This window comes from Astatotilapia calliptera, chromosome 1 (assembly GCF_900246225.1).
Source record: "Astatotilapia calliptera chromosome 1, fAstCal1.2, whole genome shotgun sequence".
In the NCBI taxonomy this organism is placed as follows: domain Eukaryota; kingdom Metazoa; phylum Chordata; class Actinopteri; order Cichliformes; family Cichlidae; genus Astatotilapia; species Astatotilapia calliptera.
The window spans coordinates 33030571-33043648 of NC_039302.1; the positions used below are offsets into that span (position 1 = coordinate 33030571).

Here is a 13078-nt window from a genome sequence, read left to right on the forward strand (position 1 = left end):
GCACTTTGAGTGCTCAGGTAGAATAGAAGAGCACTACATAAGAACCAGTTCAATCCCCAGATATAAATATTTATTCTCCATTCACAGTCACATGTATAACATCTTCATGGTATCATTTAAAAAGTTTAAGAAAGTGATTAACAAAGTATTTAAATGCGCGCACACACACACACACACACACACACACACACACACACACACACACACACACACACACACACACAGATAATTAAAATGAGTGATGCAAACATAGTCCACTTGAGGTTTGCAGAATACTAAAACATTGGTAGGATGAGAGTCTAAGTCTGTAAGAGGAGTTTAAGAGAGAATGAGCAGTTGGGTAACTGGGTAATATAACGTTTAAGGTTTGTCATTTAAAATAAAATATGAATAAGGTCATGATAAAACATTAGTGAGGATTACTGGGATGTTTGAAAGTTCTTTAGTTCATTCCTGAGGTTCAGTGTTGCTCTGGTTTGTGTTAGTGAGCTTTTAGTGAGATGAGTCAGCATCCAGTCAGGTTCAATTCCAGAGTGCTCCTGAATTAGAAAGAACGGTGTCTGGTGAACACGGCTGAAATAAAAGAAGTATTGGATGGTCTCCTCCTCCTCATTCAGTCAAATTCAATAAAAACTCAGAATGGCACATCATACATCAATTGATGCATCAATTGATGCATCAATTGATGTATAATCTTGAATGCATATGTGCAGTAGACATAATCAGGTGACCTCAATAAGTCACATGGTGAGCTATGGAGATGACATCAAAAGTTCACATGATGACCTATCGAGGTCACCTCACCCAATAACCTCTGCTGATAATGACCCATGCCTTTTTTCACACCTTGCTCCATGATGAGACATCACATGTATATCTGTATTGATACAGACTAAGGAGGAATAATGCTTTATAAATGAATTAAGCACTTACTAATACTTTACTAATGCCCAATAGCGTGTCATTATTATTAAGTGTTACCACTGATTTTAAATGATTTGTCATTGTGACTAAGCTGTCCAGTTAGAACGAAGAATGGCAGTCACCTCTAAACAGGCTAACCTTTGATCTCCATAAAGGTTATGCAAGGCAGAGTAAAATGCTGCTTCACTCACTGTCAGTGTTGACTAGCGGCAGTGTGTCTCCCTTGTTCTCCACACAGAGGTATTGTTCAGATTTTTTTAGATTAATTTAATTCATTCATTCAGACAGGAAAAGTTTCACTGTGTTTACTGTAAATTAGTTTAGCTCAGTTTTGATCTTTTTAGTTTGTGCTTGTATTTTATGATTGTCAGTTTTCATTGATTGTGTTTTATAGTTAACTTCATTTTTAAGAAATCATTACCAAAATAAATTACAGTTACTATTAATATTCTTAATGTTTATTTATTAATAATTTAGTTAGGAATAGTTAGTGGTTTTTTTTTTATATGTTATTAGTTAGATGTTTCAAAAACAGCGCTGTAATCTGCATGTGCAGTCTTTAAGTTGATAAGATTTTAAGCTTAAACATATCTAAATGGTATAAATGAACTGATTCAACAACATGCCTCATTCACCCATTCACACACCTATTATGTATTTAAGTACTTTCTATCTAACATTCACACACATTCATACTCTGATGGATGCATCACAAAGCAACTTGGGGTTAGTATCTTGCCCAAGGATATTTGGCATGCAGACTGGAAAAGCCTTGGATCGAACTAATAACCATCTGATTAGTAGAGGACCTGTTGTATTCTGTGCAGATGATTTAGCTGAGAGGCAGGTATGAGGACACTGTTCATTCATTAACACTTTATATTCAGGTGTTAGTTATGGATGAACAGAATTCTTTATTCAGAAAAAAAAACTTGTTTTCTTCAGATTCAATATCGGTCCAAAATTTGGACATACTAACTAGCAGTTAACCATTCATATGACTGGTTAACCATTCATTAACTAAACCTTCAAATGAATGGTTAATTGGTACTGTACAAAACCTTTTAAAATTATGCTTTTTCCAGACCTCACCTCATGTTCTGATGAGTCAGTTTAAGTTTTAAGCAAGATTTAGTTTAACTATATTTAAAATGGGAAATTCTTGAAATGTGTCATCCATTAAAATAGATGTTAATAATTGATGAACTTGTCTTTAGCTGTCTGCTTCTACTGTTCACACATTGTTAGCTCCCCTGAGCCATGTGAGGGATTTTTGAATTTCTTTGTGGAAAAGGTGAATAATGCCAGGGCTCAGATGACACCACCTACTCTTTACCATTCAGCCCTTGTTCTTTGCTCTGTTGCTTTCTACCAGTTTGAGCCTGTAACTTTCTCTCTGTTTGCCATCTGAAGCCCTCAGGTTTCCCTATTGGTGTTGCTCCACCTCAATTATTAGAGGTCATTTCTACTCTTGGTCTATCTGTTCTAGCTATTATTAATACCAGTTTTTTATCTGGTACTTTTCCTAAAACCTTTAAGCATGCTACAGCTCAACCTCTGCTTCAGAAAAATAGCCCGCCATTTTATCAAATTTTAGGCCTATTTGCAAGCTTACTCTTTTCTGTAAAATTCTGGAGAAAATTGCTTGTCAGTTGAAAACTTTTTAAATTTAAAAATAATGTCTTTGAGATTGCTTTTAAATCTCTGCATAGCACAGAATCTGCGTTGCATAGGGTTGTTAATGACATCCTCCTGGCTACAGATTCAGGATCATGTGATCTTGGTTCACCTAGACTTAACAGCTGCCTTTGACACAGTCTTTGGCAATATTTTACTATCTCGAATGGAACACTGGATAGGCATTTGTGGTACTGCTCTGCAGTGGTTAGAGAACCTTTGTTTAGACACGTAAGCAGCGAATTACAATAATCCAAGCGTGGCGAAATAAATGCATGTATATCTCAAGTTCAGAGCGAGATAAAATCGGGCTTAGCCTAGCCACATTTCTTAAATTATAAAAACAAGACCGAACCAGAGATTTCACATGCCCATCCAATGTGAGACTCGAGTCAAAGGTGACACCTAAATTCCTGATAGAGGATTTAACATAAAGTGAGAGAGGACCAAGGGCTTTCACTATCTGCGATAGAAACCTATCAGGGGCGCATACGGGGACTTCGGTTTTCCCCTCGTTGAGTTGGAGGAAATTTGCAGCCATCCAACGTTTGATCAAATCTAAGCAATCATTCAGACGCTGAAGCTTAGATAAATCCTCGGGCATAAAAGAAACGTACAACTGAATATCAGCATAACAATGATAAGAAATGTCCTCAAAAGAGCCCATTATATGCTGGAGGGGGAGAAGATAAATTAAAAACAATAAAGGCCCCAAGACTGACCCTTGAGGGACACCATAAGTAAGGGAGGTAGAGGATGACCTAAAATCGGAGACTGCCACAGAAAAGGATCGGTGATGGAGATAAGAGGAGAACCACTCTAATGCACTTCCAAATACACCAACCCATTTTTTCAGCCTTTCAATGATTCTTAAAAGGACATTCTAGCTTCATGGAGGATTTCAGCTGCTTACCAGTTCACAGCCTTTTTTGTTTTATTTTTGTTTCACAACACATTAAATGTTTTGAGTGAGTAACAGATCTGGACTTAAGGCAGGGCAGTTTAAAACCAGCATTACATGTGTGATGTATTACAGCCTCCTGTTTCTGATTCTGGTAAATAATGCTCTTAAATTAGACATTTCTACTTGAATTATCATGTTGGTTAGTATCATTTCAACTTTGTGGTTTGGTCTCTTTTAACATAGAACAAAATGAAGAAAAAATATTCTCTGGAGGAGAATGGCACTCGAAGACTCTCCTTTGTAAGTACTAAACAAACAGCAAATTTACATGTTGCTTTTACTTCCTGACATCTTTTCCATCATCCACATCCTGCTTTCCTTTTAGATGCTTAGCTAATTTCAGACATTTAGCTATTGACTAAGGCACAACCTCAGTCTTTCATCCACTCTGCTTTTTTTACTGGTTGTCTTATACTTTCTTTTTGCTTTTTTGACTGTTTAGGCAGACGATGGTGTCCAGTGGCGAACTGGATCTGAGATCATCAATCCAGATGATCCTTGTGTGCACAGCTGTGAAAGGGATCACCCTTCCTCATTTAGAAAATATCAGCAGAGCTTGCAGATGCTCAAGCCCTTGCGTTTTTCCTCACCACAGTCAGTGTCAATATCAAACTTGATCGTTTAGATGAACTTAGATAATATTTGATGGCTAGTTATTTGTTTCCATAGAAATACTTTATACTTGGAAATCTATTAATGCCCTCCTTTCACACAACATTTTATGTCTGCTTTATATTTAGGCCCCACCCTGTGGACAATGCAGGTTTCCTGTCCTTCATGACTTTTGCCTGGATGACCCCCTTGATGTGGTCCATTTTTAGGAATAAGCTGGACATCTCCGAGCTAAAGTTGTCTCCTTTTGATATTGCTGACACCAGTGCACAAAGGTCTTTTCTCTTCATATTATATTCAGATTTAAACACAACATATCCAAAAATCAGTCAGGGGGATCACAGTCAAAATCCAAAGACATAGTGACAGTTGGAAAAGTACTTGAAATTTACTAAGTACCTATAATATTTAAAAGAAAAATAGACTGCTGGGTGAGTAGGTCCTGATTGTAAGTGTCTGGCAGGTTTCAGAGACTCTGGGATGAAGAAGTGGCAAAGAGGGGTCTGGAAAAAGCCTCACTGGTTCGTGTGGCCTTTCACTTTCAACGAACCAGGCTGATTGTTTCTGTCATTATTGGTATTCTTGCCATGGTTTCAGCATTTTTGGGCCCGGTGAGTCATCATCTCTGTGTTTCATGTTCTTAGATATTAGAACATGAACAATCCCAGCTGTATACAGTGGAAACCAGTTTTGTCCAAAGGCATTTCTGCCATTTCTAAATGTCGCATCTGAGTAATTTAGAGAGGAACCATCTCATCAAGTCATCTGAAGGTGCACATAAGTAAAAAAAAACAAAGAAACAATGATTTTAATCTCAGATCTTGTGATGAAAGCACATTTTGTTCTGAAAAGTAGTACCTGAAAGTGTAGCAATATATAATAACTAATATGTACATCTGTGGTGAAGTTTACATACACTCATCAAGGGGATGAATGTCACGGTAATTCTGTGCCTCTTTTATTTTCTTTGAACTATTTCATTTTTCAGGGTGGAACTATTGTACAGCACACATCATTAATGACTTTAAAAATTGGGTGCGTAAGTTTGAAAACATTTCAGATTTTTTCAAATCCCCACAGGGTTAAAAGTATACCTACAAGCCTAAAAATATACTTACACTCATTTTTTGTTAAATTTCCCGAGCAATTTGCACCTCAGCTAGATGCTTTTGGTAGCCATCATCAAACTTCAATACTTTTCTTCACAGAACTAGTACAGTTCATTTAAATTGGTTGATTTTCTGGCACAGACTCAGATCATTGTCCTGTTGAAAAAAACAACTTTGTCCAAGTTTTTACCATGTATCTGTTAAGATGAAGTTGAAAAATTTGGAGATAGTCTGTACATTGTGCAGGGAAACAGCTTCATAGCATTATGCCTCCATTGCCTTGCTTGACAGCTGGTACAGTGTTCTTAGCTTTGAGAGTTTCTGCTTTACTCCTCTAAATGTATCTCTTGTTATTGTGGCCAAATAGCTCAGTCTTGCTCTTGTCTGACCGTGTAATTTGTTCATGGATGGCATTCGACTTGTCCATGTGGGCAGCTGCAAATTTCAGTCGAACCCGAATGTGTCGATTTTGCAGCAGGGTCTTCGTTCTTTCTCTGCACCCTCTCAGTCCATGGTGATATAAAATATGTAATTTGATCTTAAAGATTCATGTTATTTAAGTGTCACTAACCATTTTCTCCCTGTTCTTTCAGGCTGTACTGATCAGCATGATCTTAAATTATATTGAAAACCCAGAGGAGTCCGTGTCCAACACAGTGTCCTATGGTGTTGGTTTGTCCATTGGTCTGTTCACCACAGAATGTTGCAAAGCTCTCCTAATATCCTTGCTGTGGTCAATAAACCTGCGCACAGCAGTGAGACTGAAAGGGGCTTTCTCTACAGTGGCTTTTCAGAAAATCATATCGCTGCGGGTATACAGCGGTGTTTCAATGGGAGAGGTAAAGACTAGTTCTCACTTCTATGGCAAATGCAATATAGCCACATTTGTCTGAGAAAGTTTTAATGCTCTTGTAATTGATTCTAAAGTAATTTTATCCACTTGTACAATATTCTTACAGCTGATAGCCTACAGAGGCCAGTGTAGCAAAAATATGCTAATGTCTTTTTTAGCAAAGATTTCATTTTTGCTTTAAAAAACTTTGACATTGCTTTCACCCACGCTGTAGTGGAACAAACTTGGATGTGGGGTGCTGTTTGTGTCCATGGTAGACATTAGTGGACCAGATGTAATGTCTGCTATCTGTGAACATGAAAAGCAACCCTTGTTTGTCTTTGTTGCTATATTCTATCTTGAATGAGCATGCTTTATATTTTGACGTGTATACATATGTTTTACATGTTTTTAATATCTCATGTATTCTTCTTTCTATCCCTCCATAATGTATTATAAATTATCTTGTGAGTCAATAGTGCTACAAATAATTTGAACTTGTTTTGACATAAAAGAAATTTGTTTTGATGCAATTCCTAATTAACTTTTCTTCATATCTTTCTGCTGCCTAGATGATTAACATTTTGACCAGTGATGGCCAGAGAATGTTCGAGGCTGTAGTGCTTGGGAGCTTTCTGCTGTCTAGCACAGTGCTCTATGTTTTGTGTATTGTCTACATATGCTACATCCTGGGCTACACCGCACTGACTGGAATCTTCACATACCTGATTTTTGTCCCTGTACAGGTCTGTGTATATTTCACATAAATCTGACATATCTTTACATTAGAAGCTGTGAAAATAAAGTTGGTTCTTATTTTAACTGAAAATAGTGGAAAGTTAGCAAATCCAAATTTTGGAAATTGTATGCTTATATGCTATATTTTCAAATTTGATGTTAGCAACAGAAATGATTTTAACCTTAATGTTGTAAAGAATTTGTATATTCCTGGGAGCTGTTTTGCTCAGGACAATATGTTCTTGTAGAATTTCCCACTACAATTCTGACCCAGGAAAAGGGAAAAACAAGGGCTCAATTAAAAGTCCTAATGTACTGCCTAGGGGAAAGCTTTTGCACCTTGTGCATAGTGATAGTGTAGACAGGCAAAATTACATAAATTACATCATTGTTCAAAAATGTTTGGCCTATTTTGTGGCTAGGGTCCTGGAAGAGGTTCCCTGTGGAGACTCCATAGTTCTTTAGGAAGCTTGATCAGGGGGGAGGTGTTTGCGAGAATGCAAATAGTTTGTTTTTATGCCAGCAACTCTTTTTTGCTAGCATAAAATTCTTAATATCTAAAACTTAATACTGACCAATAATGAAATATAAGTATGTGTTTAATATGAGCTAATGAAAAATAATGGCAAATACTAATGTTGCAAAAACCAGACAAACAAAAATAATCAAAAAAAAAAAAAAAAAAACTGCACAAATGAGGTTTGTAACAATAATATAATAATAACAATAAGAATAAGAATAAGAACAATAAGAACAAAATATTATATCACAAAAAATTGAGGCATATAGAATGGTATGTTTTACCTTTCTATAAACTCATTTCCTTGTTTAGTAAGCTGCTAAGATAGCAAAACTGATTTTTCTGTGTTTTTCTTATATTATCCCAAATATATTACTTTGCTTCTTATTAACTTTAGTCACTTACAATGTATTTTTCTTGATTTTTGTAGATTTTCTTGGCCAAGCTCATAAATAAATTCAGATGGAAGTCCTTATTGATAACTGACAGCAGAGTTCGCACGATGAATGAGATTCTCAACAGTATAAAGCTAATCAAGATGTACGCGTGGGAAGATTCTTTTGAGAAGACGATTACAGGTATGTCAAGCTGTTTCATGTTGATATTTTTTAAATCAGTATGTCAAATATCAAGGAAATATTCATACACACCAATTTGTTTAAAAACAAAATCAGCAAACATATAGTCACAATTAGGGGTGGGTTTTTATAATCGATTCATCGATTAAAATCGATTCTGGCTTGGATAACGTAAAATCGATTCATTAAAATCCTGAATCGATTTTTTAATATAAATTTATTTTGTCCGAAATGCCAGAATCTCTGGTGACATCTCACAAAATTTCAAGAACCACCAAACAGTAAATGAGAGCAGGTACAGGGATTCTGCACATAGACTTAAACACACAGCGCAACCCGCGGATCAGAATCAGTTAGATGTCGCCTTTCTCACAGTCGGGGCTGAAAGCCGACAGCTCGCTGATCCGGGTCCGCGCTTTGTGTTCACGCCCTTTATGCGCTGATTCTAAAGCTGTTAGTTTGATCTCTCTCCAAACAATATTGACCGAACCAGCAGCAAAAGAAGATCCAAACGCTTCACATAAACATCGTCATGAATTCACTCTTTTACTGTTTTGCTTCCATTGCGATGCGCAGCTCTCTCTCCCTCTCCCCCCCTCTCTCTCGAACAGTTTCGCTTTCTTCATTATTCGCTTGCTTGTTATGCACAAGTCTACTGTTGTTTACAGCGCTGTCGGCCGCTGTTTTTTTCCCTTTTACATTCTTCCGAAAAGAAAGCCTCATTTCTGCTGTTCAATACTGAACAAATTTAAACTTTTTAATATTATTCAAAATGCAAAATGCTTAGCCGTGTGTCTAATAAAACCGCTGTAACGTCAGAGGTAATGTTCATTAATTAATGGTTTTCTTTCGTTTTTGATGTACTGCAGAATATTTTTATAAAATCCCAGGCCAGGAAAAATCACCTTCATGTTTTTCTGTGTTTTATCTTCAGCTACTTTGACACAAAGGCATCTGCTGTGATGCTCACACCTTGGATAAAGTCTTGCGAGTGTCAGCTTCCTTTTTATAGATACAAAAATATGTAAATGTTCTGATCTGAATTATACTTCTGACTGTCAAAATTTCCCAGATTTAAATCGAATCGAATCGAATTAAATCGAATCGTGGATCGAATCGATTTGGGACCTTGTGAATCAGAATTGAATCGATTCTAGAAATCAGTGACGATACCCAGCCCTAGTCACAATGGTATGTATGGGCATCCTTATGTACAGTTGTGATCAGAAGTCCAGATGCTTTTGGTCACCATCATCAAGCCTAGCCGCAAGAGGGTTGAGGTTAGGGCTTTAAGCTTCTGGACTGGTCTTCTAAATGTTAGTCTAATTTATCCATTGCAAAACCAATTTTGTGCCAAAGTGGAAGAATTTGGAGGTACCACTGGCCACAAAATAACCCCAGGCAACGATGCTTTACAGCTCGTACTATTATCTTAGGTTTGAAAGCCTCATCTTTACTTCTCTAAGCGTATCTCTTATCACCATGGACAAATAACTCAATCTTTGTCTTGTCTGACCATAAAACCTTTTTTCCAGAGGGCATTTGGCTTTTCCATGTGCAAATTTCAGTCAAGTCTGAAGGTGTCGATTTTGAAGCAGGGGCTTCTTTCTTGGTTGGCAGCCTCTCAGTCCATGAAGCTATAACTCACTTCACTGTGAAAACTGATGTCGATGTTCTTGTACTTAGAATTGTTTGAAATGATGATCTTGGAATCTGCATCTTGTGTAAATCAATACTTCTCTTTCTGAGATCTTCACTGAGTTCTTTCTCTTCCCCATTGTTCTGAGTATTGGTCCGTCCAATGATTGTTGTTAATGAAATCCTTTTTATGCTGGCAAAAAGAACCTAAAAGTTGCCATTAATCATTATCAATAACGAGATAATAATAGGTTTTGGTCCAGTCAAGTGAAAACACATTGTAGAACCATCAACACCGTCATTACATCCCAAAGACAGAACTGTTTAAAGAAATAGTTAAAGCCCTAAATTACAATGACATTCATGAGTGTATGTGAACTTCTGACCGCAACTACAGATCTATAATGAGTAAGGTGACTTCATGTCTAACTAATCCATACACTTTTATGTACCTCTCACAAGTATATCTATTTGTTAGACTCCCTTCATTACAAGTTGAAGCAGTCATCTGCCTCTAAAACATGCAGTTGTTTGTGAGAACATCTTGAACTCTCACTTACTTTCAATTTACCTTGAACTTTTATGGACATTCATTGGCTTGCTGCCAAATCTGGGGCACGTGTTCTCATTTTCCTATGACAAGTAAAGTGCATGTGGGAATATGATATGCTTTAGTATCTTATGATCTTGTTAACTTTCTTATCAACACTGTGAGGTCTAGGTCTTCAGTCTGTACTCTTGGTAGTTTCTTGTTTAAAAAATGATCATAATGTAGTCATCTGAATGCCTTATTGCTCATTACTAAGGTGCTCACTAAAGAACTACAGTAAAGAAAAAAGGTAAGTCACTAAAGATAAAGTTAACTAATGAAAAACTTTTAATTCTTACAGGCTTAAGGAAAAATGAAAAGAAACAACTACAGAAGGTCAGTTATGTCCAGACTATTAATATAAGCATCGCCAACATCCTACCCTCCATTGCCACTATCCTCACCTTTCTGGTTCACACTTTGTTGGGGTTACCTCTCAGCACTTCTGATGTGAGTACTACAGCAGTATACTAAAACTGTACAGGCGGAAAAACACCTTTAACTAACATGTCAACTTAAAGTAACAAGTCTGAGATTCTGCAGTTCTGAAACTCAGACTGTTTGGATATGAGTCATAAGATAATGAAATAAAGGTTTATTGCATTCCTTTAATTGCGATTGTGCTAAACCAGATTGCTGTGGCCCATTTAATATCAACATGATTTTCTTGCATTCCATAATCATATATAGTGTCTTGACATAATTCTTTGTTTTTACTAGGCTTTTACCGCAATTGGCATCTTCAACTGCATGAGGTTCTCCCTCGTTGTCCTGCCCCCGTCTGTGAAGGCCACAGCTGAGGCTGTTGTAGCACTAAAACGATTAAGGGTAAATTATTTGTTTTGTGCCCTCTGTAACTGTTAACAATTCATGTAGTGACTCTATTGTGCTTTTTGTGTCTTTTGTCATATATATTCTTACACTGATGCATGCTCATATGAACACACTTTCAAATAATGAAGTCAGCATATGTACAAGCGAGCCAAAACCTCACAATTCAGACGTTTCTAAAATCACAGTTTTATTTTTTTTGTACTGCTGGCTGCCAGTGGCAGATGCTATGCATGATAAGGTCATCTCAGGTACACATCTTTTAAATATAAGATATATTGTCAACCTGCATCACAAATCTGGTTTAACGCTGCTTTGATTCCTGTCTTACTTTAACCCTTGCTTTTGTCACACCTTGTATCTGACTTTCATTCAGAAATATCAACAGAAAAACACAGATAAGCTTGTAAATGCTGTTTGTTGTTATTTCAGAAAATTTTGCTGATCCAGAATCCTGAGCCCTACCTGATGAAAAAGGTAGATAATGACTCGGCTATAGTGATGAAAAATGCTACATTTTCCTGGACCAGACCTGAAAGCCAGTCTTCCCCCCCACCCAGCACAGCCAACGGAGTGTCAGAACACAAGACAGCTGAGACTGAATCCTCATCAGCATTGAAAAACATCTCCTTCACACTGCCTAAGGTGTGATTCAATTCTGATAATGATATCTCAGGTTATCTGCATTCTATTAAAAGTAAACTGATTGTCTCTGGTATTTCCCGAAGGGCAACCTGCTCGGTGTCTGTGGGAATGTGGGAAGTGGAAAGACATCACTGATTTCCAGCATTTTGGAACAGGTTGCTTTCTCTTTTGTGTTTTTGTCCTTTTCTGTTATTTTGTATCGTTTCTTTATAGTTTTCTTTTATTTATTTTTGTTCACTCTTTCGTTATTTGCATGCGTTGAGAAGATAGAACGAGGACCTTGAGGATTCAGTGAATGTAGACAGTGAGCGAAACAGGAGGACTGTTGGAGGAAAGTTTGTGAATCAGGAAGTGCAGGGGATTAATAAGAAGGTGAGGGCAGCTATGAAGAGGATGAAGACTTGAAAGGCATTTATGACCAGGGCAAGGGTGATGTGCAAAAGTGTAATAACCTTTTTCTTCTTTTTGTTTTGTTAGCTTGAAGACACGTTATTAGGCAAAACTTGTGCTAATGCTACTAGGATTCAGCTAATGTCTGTTATTTAAATGTAGTCGATTAAATAAGTCCTACTACTGGAGTTCATTTGCGAGGTTTATTCTTGCATGAAGGAATTCAGTCAGTACAAGGCATGCAGGATTGAAGTGAGGAATTCTCTGGAACAGGGGAAGCAGACCCCACCTGTATAGGTTGTTACCCTGTTGCAAGACAGAAAACTAGTCACCCTACACAGGTAAAACATAGTTCAACAGGATATATGTAGCAGATAAGCTAAACAAGTCTTATCAATCCAGAGACTAGAAGCAGGGCACTGTCTGAGTTGGGGAAATTCTGCATGCTTGCACTTCTTCTTCATGCAGGGGTCAAGCTGTATCTTAGTATATAACAAAACAATCTTCTACATATCTTATCTGCATAACACTTGTGTAGAAGGAAGCTGTTACAGTTTGTTTGCAAACATAGTAGTAATCTCCAACTTTATCTTCAGAATTATGTAGATGACAGAGAGTGATAAAGTTTTTGAGTCATACCATAAAGCTACAGGAAAAAATTGTTGAAGGTAGGTTAGTAAGAAAGGTGACGATCAGTGAGCAGAACGATGGCTTCATGCCAGGAAAGAGCATTATAGATTTGATGTTTGCTTTGAGATTGTTGACCGAGAAGTAGAGAGAAGGTAAGAAGAAGTTGCACTGTGTCTTTGTGTGAATCTAGAAAAGGTTTATGGTATGGTGTCACAAGACAAACTGTGGTGCTGCTGCACTTCTCTCAGTAGCAGAGAAATATGTTAGGGTGGTGCAAGACATGTACGAGGACAACGAGACAGTTGTGAGGTTTGTGGTAGGAGTGAAAATGGGATTATATCAATGAGTGGCTCTGAGCCTCTTCTTCTTTGCAGTGGTGATGGATATGCTGATAGAAAAGG

General features: G+C 37.2%; 1 protein-coding gene across 4 annotated transcripts in view; it reads left to right on the forward strand.

Annotated features, from left to right (window-relative positions):
• Nucleotides 1-13078, forward strand: part of abcc12 (ATP-binding cassette, sub-family C (CFTR/MRP), member 12) — a 30369-nt gene that overhangs the window by 2132 nt on the left and 15159 nt on the right. For 3 of the 4 annotated variants that reach the window (XM_026175129.1, XM_026175121.1, XM_026175114.1), the window contains exons 3-13: nucleotides 3749-3805; nucleotides 4008-4159; nucleotides 4306-4452; nucleotides 4641-4788; nucleotides 5880-6125; nucleotides 6691-6864; nucleotides 7807-7954; nucleotides 10483-10631; nucleotides 10902-11009; nucleotides 11445-11657; nucleotides 11741-11812. In XM_026175129.1, coding sequence (XP_026030914.1) covers nucleotides 3755-3805; nucleotides 4008-4159; nucleotides 4306-4452; nucleotides 4641-4788; nucleotides 5880-6125; nucleotides 6691-6864; nucleotides 7807-7954; nucleotides 10483-10631; nucleotides 10902-11009; nucleotides 11445-11657; nucleotides 11741-11812 — 1608 coding nt within the window. In that variant the 5' untranslated portion in view covers nucleotides 3749-3754. Of the gene's footprint in view, nucleotides 1-216; nucleotides 1165-3748; nucleotides 3806-4007; nucleotides 4160-4305; nucleotides 4453-4640; nucleotides 4789-5879; nucleotides 6126-6690; nucleotides 6865-7806; nucleotides 7955-10482; nucleotides 10632-10901; nucleotides 11010-11444; nucleotides 11658-11740; nucleotides 11813-13078 lie in introns of those variants that run through there. The other variant, XM_026175138.1, reaches the window with a different exon arrangement.